This window comes from Thalia democratica, chromosome 9, assembly GCF_965202585.1.
Source record: "Thalia democratica chromosome 9, ktThaDemo2.hap1.1, whole genome shotgun sequence".
Classification (NCBI taxonomy): Eukaryota; Metazoa; Chordata; class Thaliacea; order Salpida; family Salpidae; genus Thalia; species Thalia democratica.
The window spans coordinates 28,903,593-28,930,282 of NC_139173.1; the positions used below are offsets into that span (position 1 = coordinate 28,903,593).

The 26,690-nt window shown below is 26.5% G+C and overlaps 1 protein-coding gene across 1 annotated transcript; it reads right to left on the reverse strand.

Annotated features, from left to right (window-relative positions):
• Positions 1-909: 909 nt before the first annotated feature.
• Positions 910-26,401, reverse strand: LOC145843965 (uncharacterized). Its single transcript, XM_082951259.1, has 31 exons — positions 26,249-26,401; positions 25,718-25,774; positions 25,358-25,488; positions 24,070-24,157; positions 23,007-23,245; positions 21,372-21,486; positions 20,995-21,171; positions 20,339-20,510; positions 18,005-18,190; positions 17,007-17,151; positions 15,262-15,451; positions 14,821-14,980; positions 14,206-14,312; positions 13,060-13,209; positions 12,695-12,817; positions 12,384-12,498; positions 11,908-12,049; positions 10,353-10,546; positions 9,474-9,621; positions 8,760-8,926; positions 7,927-8,094; positions 6,766-6,876; positions 6,410-6,579; positions 5,737-5,853; positions 3,781-3,922; positions 3,283-3,470; positions 2,814-2,975; positions 2,477-2,647; positions 2,196-2,263; positions 1,627-1,720; positions 910-1,420 (listed from the first exon to the last, which is right to left on the reverse strand). The coding sequence occupies exons 1-30, from the start codon at positions 26,349-26,351 to the stop codon at positions 1,634-1,636; spliced, it is 4,293 nt and encodes a 1,430-aa protein (XP_082807385.1). The 5' UTR covers positions 26,352-26,401; the 3' UTR covers positions 910-1,420; positions 1,627-1,633.
• Between the last annotated feature and the right edge of the window lie 289 nt (positions 26,402-26,690).

Below are 26,690 nucleotides of genomic sequence, written 5' to 3' on the forward strand. Positions count from 1 at the left end.
TTTAAACGAATTTTCGTGAGGTTATATGGTTATTTAATACAAATCCTACTTTGAACTAGTTCAATACCTAGTATTACTTTCGTAAAAGTTCTGTTTTATTGTATCACCTGAGTTTTAAATTATACGTTAAATACTAAATAGTTTATTCTAAAACCTTGAGAATTTTTTTGACTTTAAACATTTATTTTTGTTAAAAGCAAAAAAAAAAAAGAGAACGATTAATCATCTTTGCTACATTTTTTGTGAATGTTTTACTTTTATTTTAAACTCATAATAATTTCTTTGGCTGAAAATGCTTTTCTGAACTGAAATTAAAACTAAAACGTCTTAACTTGCTAAGTTTGCCGAAGTTATAAAAATCTTGTAAAACTAATTGAGTGTAAGGTCAAACAAAGCATGGTTTTAAAATAAATTTATTGCGTGGGATCTATTAGCCAAAGGTTGTTTTAGTAACTTTTTTAAAAGGCCATAAATTTTTTACTGCTTTTGAATAAATTGCAGAAAAACGCAAGGTAAACACTTTTAAGACAAAAAAGGGTAGATGAAATGCGTAATGAAAAAACTGTTAAAGCAATTAAAATTTTAAAATAATTTGAAAAGCTATTAATACTGATACGTGTTTTCTTTAAAACATCATTTAATCTAAACCATGTATTTAAGTTTAAAATTTTGTAACAAAACAAAAATTGTTAACATTGTTAAATCTCACTAAATTCCTAAATTTTTTAATATACTTAACTTTTATTTTAGCTCCAATTAATTTAGAATACATTCAGCTAGGTAAATACAAATATTAAGTATTCGTATCTAAGTGATATTTAATCTTTTTATGTCATTCTCTGTTAACATTCAAAATTTTAATTAAACAAAAATGTGTTGTAGTTTTGTTTCAACATTTTTGTGAGTTTATTGAAATATGATTAAAACAACACTGCAACGTAAATTGTATTAGTAAACACAACAAATAAAAGACAAATAAATTGAAAACCAACTGACGATAAATCTCTAAACAAATAGTTTATGATTGTTTTTTTTTTAATATCATTGACATAGTTAAGCTTTTTTTAATTACTTTTAACAAAAAGTTAATTTTGACTTTACGGTGACGTTATCAAATATCATGAAACTTTTATAAAATATTTAGTAATGTTATGTGTTTGAGTTATCTTTTGCTCTTTAATAAAAAATGCATAGTCAACATTAAACTTAACTGAAAAAAATAATGGTACATAGTTTTACAAAGTAAAAAATCGACTTTTAAACAGTTATCAATAATTGTTTGGTCTTTTAGTAAAACGAAAAAGTATGCAAAAATTTTTTAAGTTGTTTCGCCAAACTTTTCACTTAACGTCCTTTGTAAATCACAAAATCCTGTACTCTTTTCTCTCGGGCTACCAGATCATCCAAACATTTTTTCAATCTGAAAATAAATAAAAACAAATAGTGGTTCGATATATTACAGGAAAAGTAAGTTAAAGTTTTATAAAATCTTTGCTAAATCAAAAAAAAATTGACAAGTTTGTGTGACCTAGATTTGAATTTGTAGTTATAACTTGTTTCAACTTTGTTGTATTTTAAGTTTGTAAATGATAAAACTTCGCTTTTTACTATTTAACTAAAACAAACTTTGTTTTTATGTATTCAATCTGGAAGTGTCTCTTGGAATTATTTCTCTAACGACTTCTGGGCATTTTAGACAGTTACTAAGGTTTTTAGACTTCTGTAAACAAAGCAATGTTAAGTCTTTTCACAAAGTAAAGTTAGAAAAACCTAATAATAATAAAAAAAAGCTTTTCTTTTTATTTTACTTTTATTTCTTAAACACCATTTAAGTTTTTGTACGTTAGATTATTTACTAAATTGTTTTAACGAAGCATATAAAGAAAAGATGTTGAAATAAAATAAGTTTAAACGTAATGAAAAATGTTTTCAAAGCTTAACCAACTTAATACATTTTAGTATGACTGGTATAAAAAAGGTTTTAATAAATATTTTGCTAATATCAGTAAACCTATTTTTAGTTTTCAAATGTTAAGGTCTTTTAGTATTGTATTGTATTGTATTTTTTATCAATTTCATTTAAAAACGAATAAAATCTTATTTATTTAAACTAAAGTTTACTTTATTTAAAATAATGTTTAAAAAATTTTGACAACTCTGTATCATTGAAATATAGTATTTACGAAGTATATCACCTCTAATTTTGTACAAGGTTGACAACTGTTGCTTTTCATGTCTTTTTTCAACCTTCTTTCTTTTTGCACTGAAAGTTATAATATTTAAAGCTAACTAAATAAAGTTACTATCAATAAAATCTTTATGTTAAAGAATTACGTTGAACTCTATAGCATTTATCATGAATAAAGTATATCATAAAACTACTTTTATATCGTTTTTTATCCTGTGACTTAATATAAAAAAGAAACAGTCTTCATAAATAAAATGTAATTTTATATTAACTAAAACAAACTAATACTTTTATTGTTTTGTGAGGCGGCAGATATGTTTCTTTTAAGTTTTCCATTCAGGCGTCGTACTGTCTTGAACTTACTCAGACTGTGATGAAATAAAGATTTTGGTTTCGATGATATTTTTTTGGTCCATTCCGAACTTTCATCAGTTAAACCAACTGTAACAATCATTGTACCTGAAAAAATTTAATAAATTAATAAAATATTTTATTTTAAATTTTAATCAAAGCTAGCCGATATAAAAATATATTTAAACTTTTTGTTTAATTTGTTAAAAACTTAAAATATGCATTTAATCAGTAAAACTGTTTATATGTAAAAATAAGATACGTTAATTCAAACCTTGTTTATTAAAGTTTTGTTTAATTATATATTCATCCTCTTCTATTTTTCCGCTTGATATAATGACTATCATATCGGTTGTGGGTATTTTATTAGTTGAATTCTTTTCAAGAACCTTATCTTGGATAAAATTCAGTGTATTTGTGATATGTGACTCTCCACCTAAAATTTTATTACTTTATTTTTAGTTTAAAATGTTTTTAGTCTTTTATTTTTTAACTAGTTTTAAATTAAAACTTATTTGCTTTTAAAAGTGTATACTGTATATACTATACCGTTCAATTTAAAACTTATATCAAAACTCGTTTTCAGTTTTTTCAATTAAAAGAAAAAGTTATAAAACACAATTTCACTACCTACAGGTTAACTCCAAAACCTTTCGTTTGTTTTTAAACTTTCGTTTAAACTTTTATGTTAAGAACTTGGTATAAAAAGTTAGTAAAAACAACAAGATCAAGCAACAACAAACCCATTACGGTCATTCTATCAACGACTTGATTAAGACGCTTCTTAGAAATGCTCGATTCGAGTGAAATTATAATTTCAGGTTCCTTCGCGAACATCACTATTGACAACCCAACGCCGTAAGTAGCAATCGGTGGCAGCAAATTGTCCATTTCTTTTCTGTACGCTTGTCTGTACTTTATCGCCGTTGCTCTGTTGATTTTCAAAGTTTTGTTAATTTATATTTTGTGTAAGTTTGGATAAAAAAGATTACAGGTACTATCAAAAGTTAAAAAAAAACATTTTATTAATTCTTGGTTGTTATGTCATTTTTTAACATATTTGGTTCGAAATATAGTTTTTTAGCTTAAAACTAGACCATATGTGGATTTATATACAAAACAACTACATAATATTTGTATAATCTTGAACAACAACTCTGCTTATTATAAAGTATTAAAAACAACATCAATACAATTAATATTCTAGTTTAATGAATGTATACATAAACGAAACTACAAACTTTTCAATTTGCTCCAGTCTTAGCGATGAAACTAATGATTTAATAATTGACTTTATAATATTAAGTTGAGTATTTCCAGTTAATTGAGATCCATCAACAGCAAATATTATATTTGTACCAGCAAGTAAACCGCTGTGTGCTCCTGTTTTTATTAACTATTTGTTTTGAAAAACTATATTAAATTCTAATTTGTCAAAAACTAGTATAAATTTGTATCTATAAGTCTAAAACTTTCTAGTATTTTAAAGAAAAACAAATGTACTTATTAAAAGCTTAGAAAAAAACTTAAAAACTCTTTTTAAACTGGCTTAATACGATTTAATTCAGTAGCTAATTTTATTAAACTAAAAGATCTTTCAAGCAAACAAAACAACAGCTTAATTAAGTTTGTACAGTAAATGTTTAGTCTAAACATAAAGTTTTAATTTTAATCGAAGTTTTTTCAATATTTATACACAAACAAAAATACAAAACGTACAACAGCTTTTCGCAGCTTAAGTATTTTTACTAAGTTAAACAGTGATTAAACCAATCAATCAGCGTTAACTTTAATTTATTTTGATAACAAGTTTTACTAATTATCGTAAAACCAATTAACCACCCAAACTAGTTTAAGTTTTATACTTAATCCGGTAATAAATTTAAAAATTTAGTTTGATTGTTTAAAAGTATATACCAAAAAAATAAAAATTCTTGAATTAAAAAATTGTAAAACACCAAAACTTTAGTTTGTTTTTCGAAACATAGCTTTTTTTTTCAGACTAAAAACTTGCTTTACACAAGTAATTACCATGAAGTATACATCATGTCATACTATCATGTTTTAATTATAAGTTTCAAACAAATTGTAAACTTTGCTTTGATCCTAATATAAAGATACCCACTATGGAATGTTTAAATTCGTTTTATGTTTTAAACATCAATGCTTTTAAATTGATGTATAATGTTTTGTGTAACGAAAAATGTAAAACATCATTAAAACATGTTTTTCTTTATTAAAGCATGCTTTTGATTTCGAATTAAAACTTATTTAACTTAATTTTGTTAATGCTTTATATATGCTAATCTTTAATTTATAAAACTTTGAATGTTGTCACAAACATTTTTTAAAACTTTTTTTATGTTTGTTGCAGTAGTTATAGCTAACATTGTTTTTAAGAAAAACCTTTTTTGATCTCTTTAACCTTCAGATAAAATAAGTAATAATAAAATATAATGTATAAAATAAGTTGAGAACATTAATCAAAAGTTTATGTAAATCAAATCTAATTCAAAACTATAAAGTTTTATAATGCTTACTGTTTTCAAAAATGTTTTAAGTTATACAAAACTGTAAATATAAGTTTTAAAACAAGTCACAAACTATTAGGTAGTCTTTTTAAAACTGAATAAATTCAAACAAAAAACAACGTTTTCTACATTGATAAACGCTCGTGATACGTTTATTATTATGTTATATTATATTATTTTTGTTTTGCATTCTATTTTTTTTATGTTATTATCTTTTGTGCTACTAATACGTTGTTTTAATAGAATTTTCTAAGAATTATCTTTTTTAACTCTTTGCCACTTCGTTTAATAAATTATTTAATAATGCTTTTTTGAATGTTTATCACGCAAGGTACAAATTTTTTTTAAAAGTAAAGCATAATACTAAGTTTAAAAATTAAAATCAGATTAACTTTGAGTTTCAAGACATTATCGACGTATACACTAATTTAAAGGTTACCGATTGAATTATTTTACGATTATCGAGTATCAGCTAATTTACTGTCGGAAATTATTTTCAGTTTCAAGCTATGGCCACACAAGTAGAACTTGAAAAAATATATGCATCAAGTTTTAAATTTAATACAGAATTATAAATTTTGTTTTTAAGAGATATATGCTAAGTAATTTTTTTTCAAAATAATTATTTAAAAGTTTCTTACAAACAGTTTAAATAACCAAGCTTACTTTTTGAAATTGACCGCAGATACTTGTTAAGTCGGAACTTTTTTCTTTCCACATTCAAGTTGTTTCTTTCGGGTGCTTCTCTCAAAAGTCTTTTGGCAATTGTTGATTTTCCCGGCTCTTTGATAAAACCACACATTTTTAAACCCAACTAACTAGTTTTAAAACTTTGTTTCAACTTACTAGCTTACATGAAAGAATTTTATGATGTTTTGTTTTGCTAAACTATTGTAAGACGTTTGTTTTCTGTATCAAAACTATTCCAGACAGTTCTACTATGTTTTGATATTTTAATCTAATTAAGTATTAATTCGTTTGTTATGATTATGTGTTATTTTTGTTTGAAAACTTTGAAATTTTAAGAAATATTTTATTTTGTCTAATTAACACGACACAAGTAAACTTTTAAACCTTAAATAATATTTTTTTAAATTCTAATTTGAAATTAACACCTGTTTGAGTAAACAAGTAAATCGTATAGCTATAATAAGCTTTGAGTAAACAATTAAACCACATAGTTAAAATAAGTTGTGATTATTTTGTTTTGGCTTTTCTTCTATTACATTGAAAATTTTAAGCTCCTTAAACGATATTAAACAGTTATATGATTCAGTTAAAACGTCCAAGTTTAAAACAGCTCAATAACAACGAAAAATTTACAATTTCAATTTAAGACCTGTTTGAGGTTGGAATACTTGTTTGGACCAAGTATTTTCAGAAGTGGTGAAATCGAGCCACGATCTTGACCTTGTGTCTTCTTCAATTGAAACGGTTTCCAACTGTATCCGGTAGATGACGTTCTCCGTCAACTCCAGAGGAATTGTCATTTTGTTTTGAGTTCTCCTCCTAAATGGTAAAGAAGTTTTGAGTTAAATTTATACTTTGTTTAATAATAGAGTTATGAATTGTGTAAAACGAAACTTAAAGCATCTAAAAATACTTATTCTATTGATTGTTGTTTAAAATTTTTTTAACTTGATATATTATTTAACTTAAGCTATTTTAAAATAAAATATCGAATTAATCGTTTACTTCTTTGTGAAGTTTCCATTCCAAAGTAGTTTTTCATCACTATACACTCGAATAATGTAGAGATCAGGCCAAATGTTAGGAGACCACCACTCTAACACTCCTTGCATTTTTCTGTTCGTTATATTTTCAAAGTTTAATAAGGTAGTATAAACATTTACAGTAACCTCTCGCATCTTTACGCACTCGTGACGTTACGCACTCTCGTTTAATTACGCATTTTAGAATTCCAAAAAATTCAAAATATAAAAGTTTCAATTTCAATTCGTCAAAATTCTCATGGCATAAAATTTAATTTCTACTTAAAAAATCCGTTAATATATCTTTAATACAATGCAAGACAAATTTATCCTTATAGGGGAAAGGTCAAATTAAAAAAAGTTGTAGTAACATAAACAGTTTTTATTAAACATTTTTCTTATATTTTATATATTTAGTTTAAAAGAAGAAATCCATTAGAGCACCAAATGCATATTTTTATAAAAGGCTATAGAACAAAAAATGATATAGACACCACACCATTTATTAGTTGTAAACAAAGGCTTAACTATAAATTAAATTTGCAAAGTAGAAGAGAATATAAATGCTAAGTATCAAATAAGTCACATATAAATAAAGACAAAGATAAAGTCTACTTATTTTAACAATTATTAAATTTTTCTACAAGTATTATTATTTTATATAAATTTAAACCTTTTTTTTTTGATATATATGTATAGTTTAATCTTTTGATTTCATACTTATAAGTAAAGTAAACAATTTTTAAAAGTAAAAAAAGTACCCAGTCTGCTTTTAACTAGAAGGAATATCAAAAACAGCCATTATAGTAAGTATATTTGGTACCTCTCGTATCTTTACGATCTCTCATATCTTTACGCATCTTTTCAGAAGACACAATGTCCGTAAATAAGCGAGAGGTTACTGTACCTTAAAACATTATAAAGCTAATATAGCTAACTTTTTGAATATCTACTAAACTGTGTACTAAGAATTTTATTTTTGTACTTTGAAAACTTTTCACATAGTAAAAACTAATTTTATTCCTACAACTGTCTTTAATTTTTTTTTATCTATATAAATCTATTTTGTTTTCTAGTGTGCTGTAAGTTTTTGTACTCCACATCTTTTAGCTTAGGTTTACTTAAACAACTTTGAAAGTCTAACCCAGGTGTTTCTTGGTACACAGTCATGTAGCGGGGAGTTAAATTCCTTTCTTTTTTTATCACATCCAACGGAAACTCCTCTGCTCTAACTGCATCGGTAACAATGTACTTTGTGATAAATAACAGTCGTTGAAAGGATTGTATTTCGTAACGATGCATTTTTGATTGTCTAGAAAATAATAAAATGTTGAGTTTATACGTGAATAATTGCCAATAGCTTGTTCAGTACATCTTTACATAGCAAATAATAAAATACTAATAATAAAGTCTGTCTATAACTATCAACTGATATTCCTTTTGTTAGACAAGTGAATTAAATAAGCGATTTACTATAGAATTTAATAAAATTGTGCTCTTGAGTTTATACGTGAAAATTACGAAAAATTTATTAAATTTTGTTTGTTAAATTAAACTTTTTATCATCAATGAATGAAATAACACTTTGTTGTTTAAAATTATCTTCTGGTATTTCATTTACTATGTTTAGAAATATATAAGTGATTTATTACTTTATTTATAACAGCAACCTTTTATGGTTTATTGTATTTATGTTTTGTTTACTGCTAAGTTATTTTAAGAAACTTAAATTAATAAAAAGGGGATTTTCGTTCAAAACTTAAAGATTTAAAAACTTTAACAAAAAACTTATGTTTTCGTTTTCAACAACCAAACAAAACTTAATTAAACATTATGATTATATTTTTCAAATATTGATGAAAACCTACAATAAAGAGTCAGCGTTTAAATTTCATCTAACTTTCTAAAACTTTGCTTAAAAGTTTTTTTTTAATTTGATCAAAATCAAAGATTATCCAACTTTTAGTAAAAACCAACTTAACATGCGGAGGCTTGTTGTGATTAGCCATCTGCACGACGATCGTGGTGATTCCCCATTTTGAAAACTCGTCCTCTTCCTCAGGCATCAGGTTCGTGTAATGCTGATTGGTGTTGAGTAATACCAGAATTCGGGGAATACCCGTTCTCGAATTTGAAAACATTTCCTGGTAAATAAATTGTTTAATGCATATTAAATTGTTTAGTTTATCATATAAGGTTTGTAAATTCTCTGTAGTTTTTTATTTAATAAATATGTATTTTTGAGAAGTTTAATAAGTTAATTAACTTAATTTAACTACTTATAATCATTGCGTTTTTTAAGTACATATTCTTAAAATGAATAAATAATCTTATTATAAAGCATTTACAAATTGAGACCTTAAAGTAAAAATAATCAATTTTTTACTATTAAATGACGTAGGTTTTTTTAGAATAAGACTTTTTACGAGAGAATTAAGCTAAATTTAAACCTTGTAATATAAAAGCATGCAACAACATTCTCAAGCAAAAACTTAGTAGTACATTAAATAACTTTAACATAAGTTTTAAAAATGTCTCTTTAAACTATAAGAAATGCTCTAAACTTATTACAAGCTTAATATAGTCGAAAGAGAAAACTTAACTAATATACATTTGATTCTAGCACAACAAACAAAATATACCAAGATAAATAGTTTTAATGAAATTTTTATGACAAAAACAAATACCAACATAAACAGTTCTGTTGAAGTTTTCAGCGCTGAAAACTGAGGAGCCGCTCTCTCGATTCAACTGCGAGATTTTTTGTGTCACGTGATCGAAAGATTCCGTCCAATCGGAAACTTTCTTTGCTTCGCCCGCTAGTTGGAACGCACATACTCTGTATAAAAAGATGATTTATAACAAGATAATAAATATTGATTAAAAATCAATAGAAAGTCTAGTTCGAAGTTTTACTTTGTTGTAGTTATTAGACTATTTTTAGATTAGTAACCCTAAACAAAAAATATAACCTAAAGAAAGGAAATAAAAGAAATAATATTTTCAGTATGTTTTTTATTCTGTAAATAAAAATTTTGATCATGCCACTTCGATCATCACACCACCAGCCTTCGGTAGACGATCAAAGAAAACTTCGGCGAAATTCTGCATTCGAAAGTCTGGTTTCGCCGATGTTTGTTTTTAATCGTTTTCAAAACAAAAGTACCAGCTGTCTTAGTGGACAATGTATCGTTGCACGGCAAAAGACAAAGCTGACGTCACTGATCAAGACAGCAAATGTTAGCTTTACATTAAAATATCAAAAACCGTTTTTGGATTGACTTTTTGTTTAAGGTTGACTGACGAATTTCAATTAAAACAAAAACCGGTATTAGTTTACCGAAGGCTTGTGGTCTGATGATTGAGATGGTATGATTAAACTTTATAATAATTTGAGCTTGTCTCACGGCGTACGGAAGTCCAGGTTTAGACTTTTGCAGATGTTTTCTTCAAGTAAAAATGTTTTAAACCCAGTTTTTGCAAAACTAATTGGATACTAGTTCAATCAATATTTTTAGTATTAGTTTTACAAAAATTAGTACAAGTCAATAAATTTTGTAGTTGACTAACCTTAAACTCTGTTTGTTTTTCCCGAATTCAAAAGAGCCAACCAATGACCGAAGAAATTCTTTGGTGATCAAAAGTTCGATGTTTTGTAAATTTGGTGAAATTTCCACGAGCAATCCAATGTCCAAATGAGCGGTTATTTTCTTTGTTGTCAGGTTTAATATTCTTTTGTTGCTTTCCGTTTCTCGAAATATCGCCTGAATAATTCTTTTAATTTAATGATGTATAACATGATGTACTTAATTTAATATATTTTTAATATTCAAAAGTTATTTATTTTATAAAACGATACTTTTAAAAACACTTGTAATCATCTAAATGTGTTGTTTTTAATTTACTTAATGAAATTCTTAAACTATAATGTGTAACAAACTAGTATTTAAATGCCATTTTTCAATTAAACTTGGATTAATATAAAATAATTGTGTTGATCTAGTACTTGAGGTAATGTAATGTCTGGTACAATTAGTCTAAAAACTTTTTGTAAATATTTTCTCACGATCGATGTTAAAGTTTCAGACAAACTTTTTCAGTCTTTTAGTCTGAAAAAGTTTACATATCTACAAAAAAACTTCTAATAAACTTTATGATAATCTAATAAAAAGTTCAAACATTCTAAACCTATAACAAAAAAAAACTGATCAAGTAGATTTGATTTAGATAGAGTTAGAAAACTACTGTAGTGGTTTTAAAATTATTTGAGCTTTATTAAAACAAACGAAACCTGTATTGTTAAAAAAAAATCATATACGCTGAATACTAAACTCAAATGAAAGTGCTATTTAGTAACTAGTTATAATCACGTAAAGTTTTTTTTATGCATTTTCAGGTGTTCAAAATACTTGTTTTAAGGTTTAAAAAGACAGGAAATGTATAACCTCTACAAAAACAAAACGTACTGAAAAACCTAAAAGCTTTATACTTTTATTGAAAAAAATAAAACAGTTTATAAGCTGACAATCTATTTTAGCTTCTAAGCGTTAATAGGTTTAGTGTCAAACTTCAATATACATCCTTTTTTCAATAGCATAATAAATAAATAAAATTATTTAGTTTATATTACAGAAGTTTAAGTTTGTGTTCAAGTTATCAACTTTTTCTGTATCTAACGTTAAATATGTAATGTATTTTATCTATAAACTTTAACTGTACTTTATCAATTAGAACTTTAAATTTAAGTTACTTAAAAAAAAATTCCGCTTGATTTTACAGCAAAACGACTAGCTAACTGTCATTTCTTTGTGGCTAATAAATTAAACAAAATAAAAACACATGTTACGTTCAATTAAATATTACTTAATCTTTCTTTACCTAAAAAAACAAAAACAAGTCGCAAACAAGATGATCAGCAAAACTTAAGTAAATATTACGCCTTGCTCTAGACAATAAAAGTAATCAATTTTTTCTCTTAAAATCTTAAAAGTTTAAACAATTTAAAAGAAAATAGAAATAACGTTTTTTTTACTATAAGATAACTTATCCAGACTGATAACCATTAATAACTAACTAACTAACTATTTAGAAAAATAATAAATAATTATAGATTACTTAAACTCACCGATAGTTCAATGCGAAGAGGTCGCCCAGGAGAAAGGTTCACTACGTTTTGCTTTATGACGTCACTATCGTAGTAGGAAATGTTACTGTTGAGTTCCATGTAAGCAATGACGGTTCCGTACACACGGTCAAATACTAGCAACCTGAATAAAATAAAATTAAACTCATTTTAAGTTCAAAAAACTTATAAACATTAAATGTTAAAGTTCAATGAAAATTTTATTTAAAATTAAAATTAATTTAAAAAAATTAACTACTTTTTATTCGCGTTAAAGAAATAAAAATGTATTAACTTTTTGCATTTTTTGAGTTTTCAAAGTATATATTCTGATATTTAAAACAAAATTATTTTTTTATCTTTACGAAGACTAAAAGTAATAAAAAAACAATTTCTTTTATTATACTTAAGTAAACACAATTCACTTTTATTCAGACAAATCTAATATAACTTATAAGTTAATAAGTTTAGTGCTTAACCTGTACTTCAATATATCATTGGAGTTGTGCTGTCGGAACCGCATGTCTGACCATGTAACAGTGATCTCAGTTTCTCCTATGCTCTCCGCTTGCAGGTCACTCGGTGCTGGTAAGTCTAGAACGAAAATAGTAAATACTAGTGCATGAGTAAAAAATAAAGTTTATACAAGAATACAAGAACTTAATAATTAACTGTTCACGTGTTTTACTTCATAGAAGTTTCTGTTTTCATATGTTTACAAAAAATTCATTTTTGTATTTTAGTTGCTAAAAGTAGCTTTTTATGCTAATAATTTGTATACAAAACAAACCAGTAACACAGTATGCAGTTGCGGGGTCACTTATAATTCCGTCAATATATCTCGCACTCACTTGTATTTCGTATTCAGAGCTGGGAAGTATTACGTTTGTATCGACTATTGTTGTTGTCCTACCTTGTAATGTTTTTTATTAAGTACTTATTGTTTGTAAAAGACAGCATTAGCGTTAGAAATTTATACTTTATGGTTTTTTTTTATTAGTGTCAATACTTCTATAAAAAACTTTTTTTCAAATACTAACTTGTTGTCGAAGTTTGTTATTCAAATAAATAAATCTTTAACAAAGATTAAGCAGAATATTTTTGTAGACATGAAATGTTTTCAATGTTTTAATGGTTGTAACAAATTATACTTACTCGTTTGAACGTGTTCTACCAGGAGCCTAGTGTGTCGCAACAATATGTAAATTTCGAAACTATTTACTTCCGGTGTAGGGGACTCCCAAGTAATACGCATCATGTCCTCTCTGATTTGCTCAGCAACGACATTTAGCGGTGACAATATTTCTGTAAAAAACAATAATTTTAAAAAGCGTCATACGAAAGTTTTGTGGTTTGATAGCGCATTAGTTGTAAAAATTTTGAGTTATCTTAAAAAATTCTATTTAAAAACAAAGAATACTATGACATTAAAATAAAATAAAAATGTATTTTTCTTCCAAATAATCAAAAACATTTTGTAACTATAGTACATTTTTTATAAGATAAAACTAAAGTACTTTTTTATTTAAAAGAAATTTAAGTATTTTTGACTAAAAAATGTGTTTAACAAAATTCTAAAGCCTTTAACCTAATATTCAATCTAATAAAAACGTTTAGATCACTGTAAATTTGAGGTTTAGGTAATTCAAAATAGTTTTTGGTTAACTTACTTCCAAAAACCAGCTTTAAAATGATTAAACGATTTAATAAACTTTCAAAACAGTTTTAAGAGCTTTACCATTAATTTGCAAACCGTAATCCATACCGGAAAATTAATTGTAAATATTTTTCAAAGTGTGAAGTTTTTCAATTATACAAAGTTTCTTTGAAGAGTAGTGTTATAACGTATTGGTAGGAATTTATGTTTTAAAATGCTTTTAACTGACAGGTTGAAAGCTGCATAAGAAAACTTAATCTGTACTCCCTATCACTGGTATAACAACTTTTGTTGCAAAGCTCTTTTTAATCATTTTGGAGACAAACAAAATAAATATTTGGAACAGAAATTTATCTTCATAATAATGCGGTTTAGCCAAGTTTTTTGATTAATATAGTTGATTTAGTTTTGAACTTTCATTGTTTGTGCCAAAACTATAATTAATCTTTAGTTTTTCATATCTTATCTTATAAATAAATGAATTTAATTTTGTTTTTAAATCATTTAACATTTTTACAAAATATAAACTTACCTTAAAGTAGTAAAAGTTTTTTTTTAATCCTGATTAATCACACACCAAAAGTACAGTTGTTAGTATTTTACGAAAAAGAAAACATGATTTAACAAAACTAATTTTTACAAACTTGTCATGGTAGCGGCGGAAACTTTTGGGCTGTCTCTCGAATGTCCAACAGTCCAAATGGACACGTTGTAGTTGTGACCAGGTTGCAAACCGTCCAAAGTCATTTCCCTGCAAAGTGAAATGTCATTGGTTAAACAATCAACTTTGTAGTGTCTCACCTAAAACAAAGAAATTGATAAAAAGCATGTTTGGCTTCTAGTTTAGCAGCTTTTATCGGCTTTCAATCAACCTTAAGGTAGCCGCACTATTTGATAGACAGCGCTTGAGCTAGAAACACTGATTTTTACTGTTTTCAACCACACATAGCCGGTGTTTAGTATGAAATACTACACGTGTTTCATATATTTTATATAACTTGTTATTTTGTAAAAAGTTAGGTTAAAGTACTCAATTCTTTATAAATATTTTAGACAAAAAATATATTTTATAGCATTGTTGTTGATAACATTTATAGAAATGTGTTAATGAATGTTAAACTAAATATTGCATAAGATTTAAGAACACTTTCATTTACAAACCCGAACTACTAGTTAATCTTATGAGCTTAAAAAAATTATTCTTTAAAGCAGACTTCTTATATACGCAAGTGATAAATGGTTTTAACAACGGGTTTAACCTTCTATTGGAACCAACTTCGTATAGCTTTCCGGTCGTGCTCTCGAATATTTTGAAGCCAGTAACCATTTTGGTGTCAATGAGTTCCCACATGACTTCAAAGGAGGTGTTTCTCACGTTGTAAATCTCAACGTACACAGGAGTCGGCAACGGCTCGCCTTCTGCAAATGTTTGTAAAACACACATCGTAAAAATATCACTCCTACAAACATTGCATTTTTGTAGCGTAGTATAGTAACTTAAAAAACTAAACTAAGGAATTTCGACTTTCATTTAAAAAATAAAGGGCTACGCCTTAAAAAATGTATATAATTTGAAAAAATAAAAAAGTGCTCATGTATGTCTAATTATTAAGAGTAAAATGATAATATAAAGTCTAAAAGTATATATAAAAAACATTGCTACTAGAAACTGTTATACTTTAGTAAGTTTTGAAACTCACCAGTTTTGTAGTACGAAAACATTTCTTTGCACAAAATTTTCTGTATACCCAACTGCATGTTGTTCAAGTCGTCAACAGTGTCAACGTTTATTGTGTGACCTTCTTCTGATGATATTAACTTGTCTTCCTCTGGTCTTTCGCGCTTTCCCACCTTCAAATGGATCGCTACAGTCCGGTCATCTATCAGTTTCTGTAGATAGTTGATTTAAAATAAACCTAGTTTAGTTCTAGTTGAAGATACTGGTCAAAAAGGATTAAGATGAAGGAAGGTTTTTGCAAATGCGACACAGTTAAGTATTAAAGAGCGTGAAGTTTAAACCCTTCAGTGACGCAATAAATGTCACTGTTGATTGACACAGTAACGCGCTTTGCTCGTAAATTAAATTGATTGAAAAGGCATTTGATGTCTGGTTTGATAAGTAAAACGCTTAACTGGATAATTTTACACTTGAACCAAATTGTGGTGGCTCAAGTAAATTTGCGCACAATCAAGGTATGTTTAGAATACATTCTTGATATTTTACAGATACGCCAAAAATGTTTTGACAAGTGTGAAATTAAATATTATTACTTTTATGGCTTCAAATTAATTCCCATAAAACAGGAAACGCAAATTAAACGCACGATCAACCGAATTGTAAATTTTGCTTAACTATACAGTATGAGAAACCAGCTAAACCATCTCTTAAATCAAACACTTCGACTAAGCAACAAACGGCTGATGAACGAAGTGGAATGAGAAATCAAAGTTTATTTGGCGCCAGTTAGACTTTTTAAGCAAACTGGCACTTAAGCACATGTCACACTATCTTAACGATTATCAGGGGAATACAAATAACCGGCAAGTTTTACAACTGTTTATTTATTTTGAACGCATTGTCGTTTGTTTGTTTGTCTAACAGTTCATTCAAAAGTTGTTGTGTGAAAAGTGTTTATCTGATTATTTGCAACTTGTCTAACATGAAACACTCTTTTTTAAAAGTTCATTTGAGGGTATCCATTGTGCTTTAGAGTGGAATAAACTAAAACAAATGCTAAGACGCTTAAGCAAGGCTGCATTAGGTCTGAGTGAAAAAGCTGAGATAAAAGTAAAATTATGACGTAGTGTGAGAAAAACAAATATTTTATAAACACTACACCACACACACAGATAAACATTTTTTAAAAGTAAAATTATGTTTATCCTTTTTACATTTTCACCACTTTAATATTTTATAAATTATTAGAAATCTTTTTTGTGGTAAAAAAAATTTAAGATAAAGCTCGTGAATGTAAAAAACAGCAACATTTAGCAATGTCAGTTAAATTCCAGCAGTTTTATGTCAAAAGTTGTTTGACAAACTACTTCAGAAATAGTTTAGTTTTGCAAGCACTTAAAACTGTATTTGTGGCATAATAATTTACTTACCATCCATCATAATATAGGCTACAGCCTTTAAAAAAGCACTTTTATGAAACTTAAAAGTAAATTAGTTTTAAATATTAATCTTATAAATATCAAACTTAAATGACAAAGGTAAATACCTGAAAACTTTTTGTAAAACAAATTTTAGTTTTAGATAATTTGTTGTTTTCAAAAAAAAATATTTCAACTAAATTTTGTTTAACTTTATAAAATAATAATAAGTATACTACTACTTTAAAATTGGTGTTTTTTAAGTTTAAGTTTTTAACTTAAAAATAAAATTTTACTTCCTGTTTTAAAACTTTTAACAATATTTCAAAACCATTTTTTAAATTTAAACCTCATCGACTTTAGTAACTTTGTCATCGGAATCACCAGTAGTCACAACAACCAATATTTTCAAAACATCCACTCTAGAATATTCAAAACCGTAAAAATATGCGTAGTTTACTGCTTTGCCAGTATTTCTCAAACCATTTTCAAAACTGTAAAGTTTAATATAGTAACTAAAAATTATTTAAATTCAAAAACTTTATTTATCTAAACTTGTTATTTTATCTATAGTACTCATTACTCTTAGAATTCAGTGAAATTAGAAATTAGCATTCTCATTAGAAACATAAGTTGTAAAAAGGATATTTTAAAACGTTTTCCATAAAGTTTGAAAAAGCCAATAAGTTTTTACATTTATATACATCACATGAGATTTTTTATCAAAACTGATTAATTTCATTTCTCTTAGAGGTTAAACTATTTGTTATCGAAAATATATAATCTGAAGTATTTGTTTAAGATAATTGGGTTTACTTTTAAAAATGACTAATCACAGCTATCTGAACTGAATTTCTAATTTCACTAACAAAAGTTATTTATTGTTACTTTGAAAACTATGCTGTTCTAAAACTTGAACATTTATTTGCTTTAGGATAATGCTGCTTAAATGCTCACTTTAATGAAAAGGTATTTTAGGATTAAGAACTCTAAATTCTTATTAAATCTTGCAATTCTTTATTAAATAAATCAAAGTGTGTTTTTATTCTAAAAGCACGCATTTGACCTTATATGTACTGAAAACGAACATAAAAGATATTATTTAAACATTTTTACGTGACTCTCGGCTGACAGCTGTTTTCAAAAAACACGTAAAAATATTTGAAGTCGTTAATCAGAAACCAGTTTAAATTCTTTTACTTAAATGTTTAGTTACAAGTTAAATTAAATAAACTGAAATTAGACATATTTTGATATCTGTAATGCCGAAACTCAAAACATTTTCAACTATTTTTAAACGTTTTATTTCGTGCTTGTAAAAAATAGAAAAAAACATTTAAAACAAACTTTAAACTTTGTATTCTTTCAAACAATTTGGAACGCTCAGTGTAAGTTGACATCGGAGCGACGTATCGCGTATTTTCCGAATAAAGTAAAATTCCAATTCTCGTTTTGTCCCAACCGAGCACAAATCCGTGTACAAACGACTTCAAAAACTTGTTTTTTATTTCTTCGAAGCTTTCTGAGTTCATTCTGTAATAATTTAGCAATTAGCAAATGTGTTGTGTATTGTTTGACAAAACTTAAGTTTGCATTCAAACAAACTTTAAAAGTTTTGTAATTATATTGTGGTTTTCACCTGGTAGCTCTGCAAACAAAACCTTAATAGCTGCATTGTAAAACTACGAATTAAATCAGACTGAGCTTATTATGAAGATTTCGTGTTTTAAGTATTTTTTGTTTGTTTTACTATTAACTTTGGCTTACAAACTTGTAATCTGTAAGTTGAAAACTAGAAAATTAATAATACTTTAAACGATAAATATTTTGTGTTGAAAATTTACTACCAAGTTGTGTAAACGTATATTTATGCTTAAACTACTTAAATCTTCATTTCTTAAAGCTTAATAACCATTAATTTGATTATGCTACTAAAATTTTTGTTTTATGTATTACTCTAAAAACAAAAACGATCTACTTTTTAAACTTTATAACATTGAAATCCAGAGCTTTAAAAAAGTATAAGTATTATGTATGCATTCTAATTTTCTTAATATCATATAACACAAAAAAAAAATATTAAGCATAATTTATTTTCCTTAAACATTTTTTTTTTCTTCTTGTTATTATGTTTTAAAGTGAAGGAAATTTTAGGTTATACTCTCCATAAATAATATATAACTGAACTAATAATATTTTTTAATTTAAAAACTAAAAAATTTTTGTTTTACTCATAAAACAAAATTGCTAAATCCAATAAAATATGCCTATGTTATAACTTTAGATTTGTGGTATGATTGTAATAGTCATAGAATTAGAATTTAAGTTGTTTAAGTAGTTTGGTTTTTTATCAACATGTTATGACTAAAGAATTATAACTAGTAGTTCAACCAACTGAAACTTAACAAAAAAAATATTATAGTTCCTAAAAAAGTTATGGTATCAATAAAATATTTTCTAAATGCTATTTACTTACTTAATTTATAAGACAAAACATATTTTCTACGTAAGTTTGATCATTTTGTATTACTCTGTTATTGTTTCTAAAATTTCTGTTTTTATTTAATACAACTTGGTTACAAAGACGGAAAATACCATCCTTAAAAGTTGGTATGAGGACAAAACAGTTCATTCTATGTGTTACCCGGGTTTGGAAGGTATTAAACATACGTGCAAAAACAATTTCTTGTATTGTTCTTTAATTAGCTGTGAAATCTTAACCATATTTTTAGGTAATTAAGTAAATAGTTGTTATTAATTACAAAATAAAAGTTTAATTTAATCCTATTTACATTAAATTAAGTAGAAGTATAAGCTTAAAGTATTAAAAGGTTACCCCTGTGTGCTTATGGGCAATAAGGTTATCAAATATTATTAGTAATTATTTTTATTTCTACATTTTGTTACTTTTTTTTATGTTTTACTTTTTCGTCTTTCTATAGCAACATCATTGTTTAGTACAATATATTATAATGTTTAAAAAAAATCTATCAAAACTTAAACCAAATCTTACACTGGTATCTCTTACATATTTTCAATCAAGTGTTAAGCAGTCATAATTGTGCTTTGATTTAAACCGAACGGTTGTAGAAATACTTGAATCACTTAGTCCCTGAGGTGTTGCTGTCACACCAGTGCTTAAGTTATTAGTTTTACATAGTTCGAATTCAAGTCAAATGCAGTTCAGAAATTAGTGACTAGCTTTCCCATTTGAGATAGTATTGCTTAACTTTTAACTTGGAGTATACTCAAAGCATGTAACTAGGTGAAAAGCAAATACACAACTGGTAACTTTATTTTAGACTATATAACTTTGGTTTTGATTATTCTACGAGTTTTTTAACTTTCTGGTGTTTTCGAGACTAAGAACTAAAAACTTTTTATCAATTCAAACCTATGAGTGATGTTTTGGTTAACAATTAAAAGTACATTATTCCGTGCTTTTAAAAAATATATTTAGTTTGTACAGTTTGGTACAAAAAATATGATCAGTAGAACAAGCTTATTCGTTATATTTGTATCGATATGTACTATTTTGACTAAGTGTCTGTAGTAATTATAAGTTAACAAATGTATAAGTTTTTTAACAATGTAAAAAAATCATAACAGTTTTTTATATCCTAAGTTAATTTTTTTTTTTTATTCATTAACCAACTTATGTTCATAAATTTTTCAACTCACTGTGACGTATCGATAAGCAGTATGACGTCAGCGCGTATTCCCGCGCACGACATGTCGAAGTTGAACCTTGTTGTTGGGGTGGACTGGTGGACCCCGTGACCCGTGACTTCAACCTCATACTCCACTGTGTCTAGGTTGCCCAGGATGGCCAGGTTCTCTCTTCCGGGAATCGCTTTGTGACAAAAAAAAATACTATGAGACATTGTTGTGATAATGATTACAAAATAGTTCTACGTTTAGTTGTCCAGTATCGCCAGATTTTCTCTTCCAGGAATCCCTTTGTGAAAGTTAAGAGAATAAAGTTACTTCTTTTAATAAAATTATAAGAATAAAATAACTTGTTTAAATAAAACAAACGTTTTTGAATGAAATTATTTTTTTAAATGTATAAATCGTGTATTTTTTAAAATTGAAAGCAGAGGACGGCGCGTGGTGACGTCATAAGGTGTGCGAAACAGGATAAATTAATCAAAAATGTTGTTGTGTTATTATGTTTGTAAGTGTAATTAAAATTTTCAAAGGTGTATTAATAATATAAAGGAACATTTAATTTAAAAAAGTAACAGCGTTTAAGGTAGTTTATGTTGCTCTGCATCTTCTATGGCATCATAATAAGCTACCACTGGTTTTAAAGTTGTTCTTTTATTTTAACTCACCCATGTTAACAGTGGTTACAAGAGTTATTTCGTTGACTCCGTCTTTCAGCGCCCTGTAACTGACTGTGTAGTTTCTCAGTAAATCCTGGGGTCTTTCCCACCTGATCTCAACAGCGTTTTCGTGAACATAACCAACTCGAAATCCTCTAGGTTTATGTATTGGCAGCATGTTTAAATCTGTTTAGGAATTTATAGTAAAAAAGCTGTTTTGTAAACCAAAGTTACAGCGAGCATGAAGTTCAAAGTGTTAACAGGTTTAAATTAACCAAGTGGTAGCATTTTCAAATCTATTGAGAGTTTTGAGTAAAGTCTGTTTTGTAAAAAACAAACAATATGTTACTTTAATACTAACAGATTAAAATAAAACTTTCAAAAACCTCTAAGTTTTTTCACCATAACACGGTTTACGTTCTTCCAAGTATCACAAAGATCAGAAACTTTGTCAACATTGACAACTCCAGTTGAATCGCCAGCAATACTGACAAGTTCTTCCTATTAAGTTATAATCAGCACATTATTTTTGCATAAAAAGTAGTACACTTTGAAAATTATTCTGTTCACTTAGTCAAGTTGGTATCAAACCACAACTAAGAACTTTATCTTATAAACGTATAAAGATAACAGAAGGAATTTCATGAAAAACAAAATTTTCTTTAAAACTGATAAGGACTTTTAAGGTACAATTTACTTTTTTTGCAAATGTTTATCTACCTCAAATTTTCGTTCATAAATAATTTTTATCATAGTCTACTATTAGTTTCTTATGTTCTATTTTGATAATTAAACAAACATTCCTAAATAAAAATTTTCAATATGTTTGAAAATATACTAGAAACAACAAATAGCAATTTTACAGCTGATATTTTCCTTAAAATTTTGTAAACTTTATTGCTTTATTTTTTGTGTTTAAAGTTAACTTTTTTAATGATTTTTTCACTAAACTAAGTTTTTACCAGTTTAACTTATCTATCTTTTATTTACACAAGTTTATCAATCCTAAATTCAAAATTTGAAACTTTACAGTTAGTATAAAACTTTTCTAAAAAAGTACACTGAAACTATAATAACATGCTTGCCTTTATCAAAGGTTTAGCAAATTAAGTAAGTGACTATTAAGAGCTATTTTTAACGCCAAATATTTTTCTTACAATGCTTGTAAAACATGGTTTTCATTGTTAGCATAAATGGTTGGCTTAAACTAAATGACAGCCCATAAATCTTCGTTTAACCGTGTTTTGTACTGAAACGTTTACTGCTTGATCAAACTGAAAGTTATGTCATGCAGCAAAGGTTGTTTTTCCCTAAAACTTCATGACAAAACATGCTAAATAGGCGTTGCGTTATTTATTGAATTTGTTTATAAAAACAACTGGAACCGGGGGAAGCATTTGGTTGTGTGCTTAAACTAACGCTTTACGGGTAAAAATAATGATAAATTTAAAAAGCTTCGAAATACTTTTATTCACCACATTTATCTTATTTAATAGCCTAATAATCATCAAATTTTAAGGCGAGTTTTTGCGTTCAAAACCAAAAAAATTGTAGTAGCGGGTTTAATTATGTTAAGTATGTATAAACTGGTATGCAAAAAGAAGTTGTGTTGTTATAAGTTAGATTTTTATTAGAAGTAGTTGTAGTCTTAGTATTTTAAAACATAAATTTTTTTATTGTATTAGGAACAAAACAATTTTTTACAATATCTATTTATGCTTTATATTAGGTAATATACTATATGATAAACATAATATATAATATTTAAAATTTTAATAATGTTTTTAATTATGTTTTGTAATTTTTAATAATTGTATACCGTACTGTGTACATAAATCAATTTTTTTGATGTTTTAGAATGTGCTAAATATTATACAAATAGAAAAATTTTAAAAATAAAACATATTCAAAAATGATACAAAAATAAAATTTTCCACCTTAAAAACGAACTTTTTATTATAAGCTTCATATAATTTTAAAACGCTTAATATTTTTTTTACTAAACAAACATCATAAATCACCTTCAGAGCGTCGCCGTAACCAACGGCAACAGTAACCCAGTACGGCTCGTTGACGATGACAGAGGCGTGTTTTTCTACGCTGTCGTTTGAAGGGGACGACAAAACTGCGACTACCAACTTTGGCACGTTCGTCCTAGACCCTATTTCGTCGTTGGGCGCCAAAATTGTGTCGTGGATGTTTCTTAGCGCCTCCCCAACTCTGTTCCGTACATGTTTCACGTGCTCTACTGTCTGGTAAGCTGCGAATCAAAATTGTTTTTATTTAAAAAAAATATATATATAGATAATTAAATTTTTATCGGATAATATTTTATAGAAGAACTACATTAACTTGTATTTAAAGATGAAAAAAAACTTGTTACATTAACTTGTGAATAACATTAGTTCATTATAGTTTTTTTATTTTAAGTTAATTTAATATTTTTGATATTAATTTTTATTGTGTTTACATTTTGTTCAAAATTTATGAAAAATATAACAAAGAATGTTTAGGAAAAAATGTAAATAACTTAATATTGATTATTGATTTACTCAAATATTAAACCAAAAAAAGGAAGTTAGACTAGTTGTTTGATTTATAACAAATTTGTGGTCTAAATTAAGTTTATAAAACATTTATCATCTTTAAAACTGGGAAGTTGTTACATTTTACTTTAAAAATATATGAAAGGTTGCTTTACTGGTTTTATCTATTAATTTTATAGTTTTTAAGCTTTTATTTACACAACAATAAAATTATTTGAATTGAAAAAAAATCACAAAAAGTCATCTATAAAACCTATTGGTAAACAATGCGGAATTACTCAATCAAACTTGTGTGACCCAAAAATTTTAAATCAAAAATTTTAAATTTAAGATTAGATTTTTTTAACTTTTAACAACATGAGTTTTGAATATATGATGTATGTTAGAAACAAACATTTTTTTGTTATAAGTATAACTGACAAACTCGTATTTTTTTAACTGTATCATGTGAGAGAAAATACGTTTTAAAAAGATTTTTACCGCCAAACTGTTTTTAATCCAATTAAAAACTTTTTACAGCACTCAAACAACAAACTACCTCGCAGGTATCGGTGTTTTTCAAAATATCTTCGGAAGTTAAAAGTCACGTGATCGACCTCGTCAGTGTACATGAGTGCGAGACGAACCTGAAATTTAGAAATATAAAATAAAACGTTTACTGTTATTTTATTTAACATGCTAAGTTTTTTTTTCCGGGCTAAAAGAGCACATGTTCATCCGAACTTTAAAGTTATAAAATATAAAATAATACACTTTTTGTCAATTTTTTAAACTTGATAACTTTAAACACTTTTGATTTTACAGCTAAAAGAGCACCCATTTATCACGTTTTCGTACAAATTAATCTTGTTAAGGCTTTTTAGAAATTAAATTAGCTTAAAGATGGGATAATAGCGCGTCGTAATGACAATAAATACGAATATGTTTTGCATAATTTGATTATTTGTTAAAGTGCGTAGGTTACTTAAAAGGTTCCTTATTACATAATGAAATTGCACAATTGTTTGAAAACTTGTACTTTTCAAGCAATACAAACATAAGAGCTGAAGTATTATGGTGTAGTTAAAAGCTGACTGCTGTTTAGTCGTTACACTAATAGATATTTTGTTGTAATGTATAAATTTTGGAAGTTTTAATCATTAAGCTTACAAGTTTAAGAATAAGGTAAATAAGTTACGTATTTTTTATGAACTCAAACTAAGACTAAAATGCTGTTTTAAGTAAAAAAACTATGTCTTTTGTTTTTTTACTCATTATTCAACTACACATTTTTAATGCGAGTAGGTTTTTTTTTTGTAAAATTTTGCGGTTTTTTGTAGCAATTTTAAATTATTTTCAGCTATTAGCGTTGTAGTGCACCATTTAAAGCGTTTAGAGTAAAACATCTTAATCTGCTTATTCTGCATCGTCAAAGGATTACAGCATTAAGAACGATTTACGTCCGATAACTAAAACGATTCTTTAATACATTCACAAAATCTTAAAACATCTAAATTGGTTCGTCTGGTGCATTTTTGACTTCCGAAAGCAATTATCCAATGAGCGTTTAGCAACGAAAATTTACGCGTTTGCTTAACGATGTGATAAAAACATAATTTGAAAATTGGACGAATTTGTACGCAACTGGTATAATCCGCTGTATGAAGCAGAGTTTGTTGAATTATTTAATCCTATCGTTTAACATACTTGAGAATTCGCTAAACACAGTAAAAAAGGTAAAAAATATTTTATAGCTTTGTTAGTATTTTAACTTACGAGCTTTAAACAAAAATTTTCAAAAAGTAAATGAACATACAAAAAGTGAAATAAATTGTTTTAAATAAAACCTTTGTTCGATACTCGATGTCAATGTGAACCGTCAAATTATGCAAAAGGCATTTTGTGCCCATCATCTCAGGATCAACAGGGGATGAGCGATCAACTAGAAACAGAATATCCACGGGACTGCTTATCGTTCCTGTGAAAATCAGTCGAAAACTTTTGATAAATATTTTTTAGCTATAAGAGTGTTTATATAATTTTCTTAGATCAAACATACTTGTTTTAATATTTTCACTTAAAAAAATTTAAACAAAGAATTTTTTTTGTTGTTAAAACCTATAAACATAAGTTGTTAAGATATAAACAAAAATTTATTTTTAAGCTAGGTTACAACTAAAGTTTATATTACTAATAAATTTACTCACTTGGCTCATATTCGTTTTGTTTTTGAACTTCCATATAATTTACATCCAATGAGTTACCTGTTTTAAAAAAATATATAGTATGTGTTTAAGATTAAAACATCTGATCATGTATTAATAATCTGCTTTATAGTATTTCTAGGTAATAAGAGATATACTTAGAATCTTTTTAAACTCTTATTCACCTAAGAGTATACAAAATAAGACACAACATTAAGAAATTTTGTCTCTTTAGATTTATTTGTCTCAGTATGTCTTATACTCTACCATTCTACAACATAAAACTATTGAACTTAAAACAGAGAATTTTTAGAGTCTAAAATAAGTCTGTTGGTTTAATATTAACTTTTTGATTTTTGTCACTACTTTTAGAATAAAATGAGTTACAGGTGGTTTAGTTCTTTTTAAGATGAAATTAATTACGTTTTTTATGAATATAAAAAAACTAACAAACATTTCATGATAACTTTCATTTAAAATTGAAAAGTAAAATAAGTATATTATTGTGTTTAATAGGTATTTCAGTTCTTTAACCTTTTGTACGGTGAACTGTTTGTTGAAACGAAGAATATTTTCCAAAGCTACGAATTTCTTTGACTTCGAAAAACATAAACACAAACAAATATATGTACAACATTTCCTTGATTGAAGTTAGATTTCTTTGTGCTTTAACTACTAATATGCATTAAATCTGAAAAAATTGTGAACGTTAAACTATCTTAACTAAATAATATACATACTCTAAAAATTAATATCATTTAACTGGAATTTTGTATTATTTTTCAGATCTTTAGTTTGAATTGAAGTTTTAAAGAACAATTTGTTATCAATAAAAAAGATAGTCTTTGATAAAAACCTTAAATAAGATTTTCTTTAAATCTCATTTTTACTCTTTTAGTTCTCTCATATTTTTTACTTTTTTTTTACTCTCATAATTATACTTTATGTTTTTCGTAGTTTTTAGTTGCTCTTTAGT

Bases quoted from the DNA above. Each gene is read 5' to 3' on its own strand.
- LOC145843965 (XM_082951259.1), bottom strand. From the start codon at position 26,351: ATGTTGTACATATATTTGTTTGTGTTTATGTTTTTCGAAGTCAAAGAA. The intron at 20,511-20,994 runs GTGAGTTAAAAT...TTTGTCACAAAG, and splicing joins TGTAACCACTGTTAACATGG to CGATTCCCGGAAGAGAGAAC. The intron at 8,927-9,473 runs GTTGGTATTTGT...TTTATTTACCAG, and splicing joins ACTTCAACAGAACTGTTTAT to GAAATGTTTTCAAATTCGAG.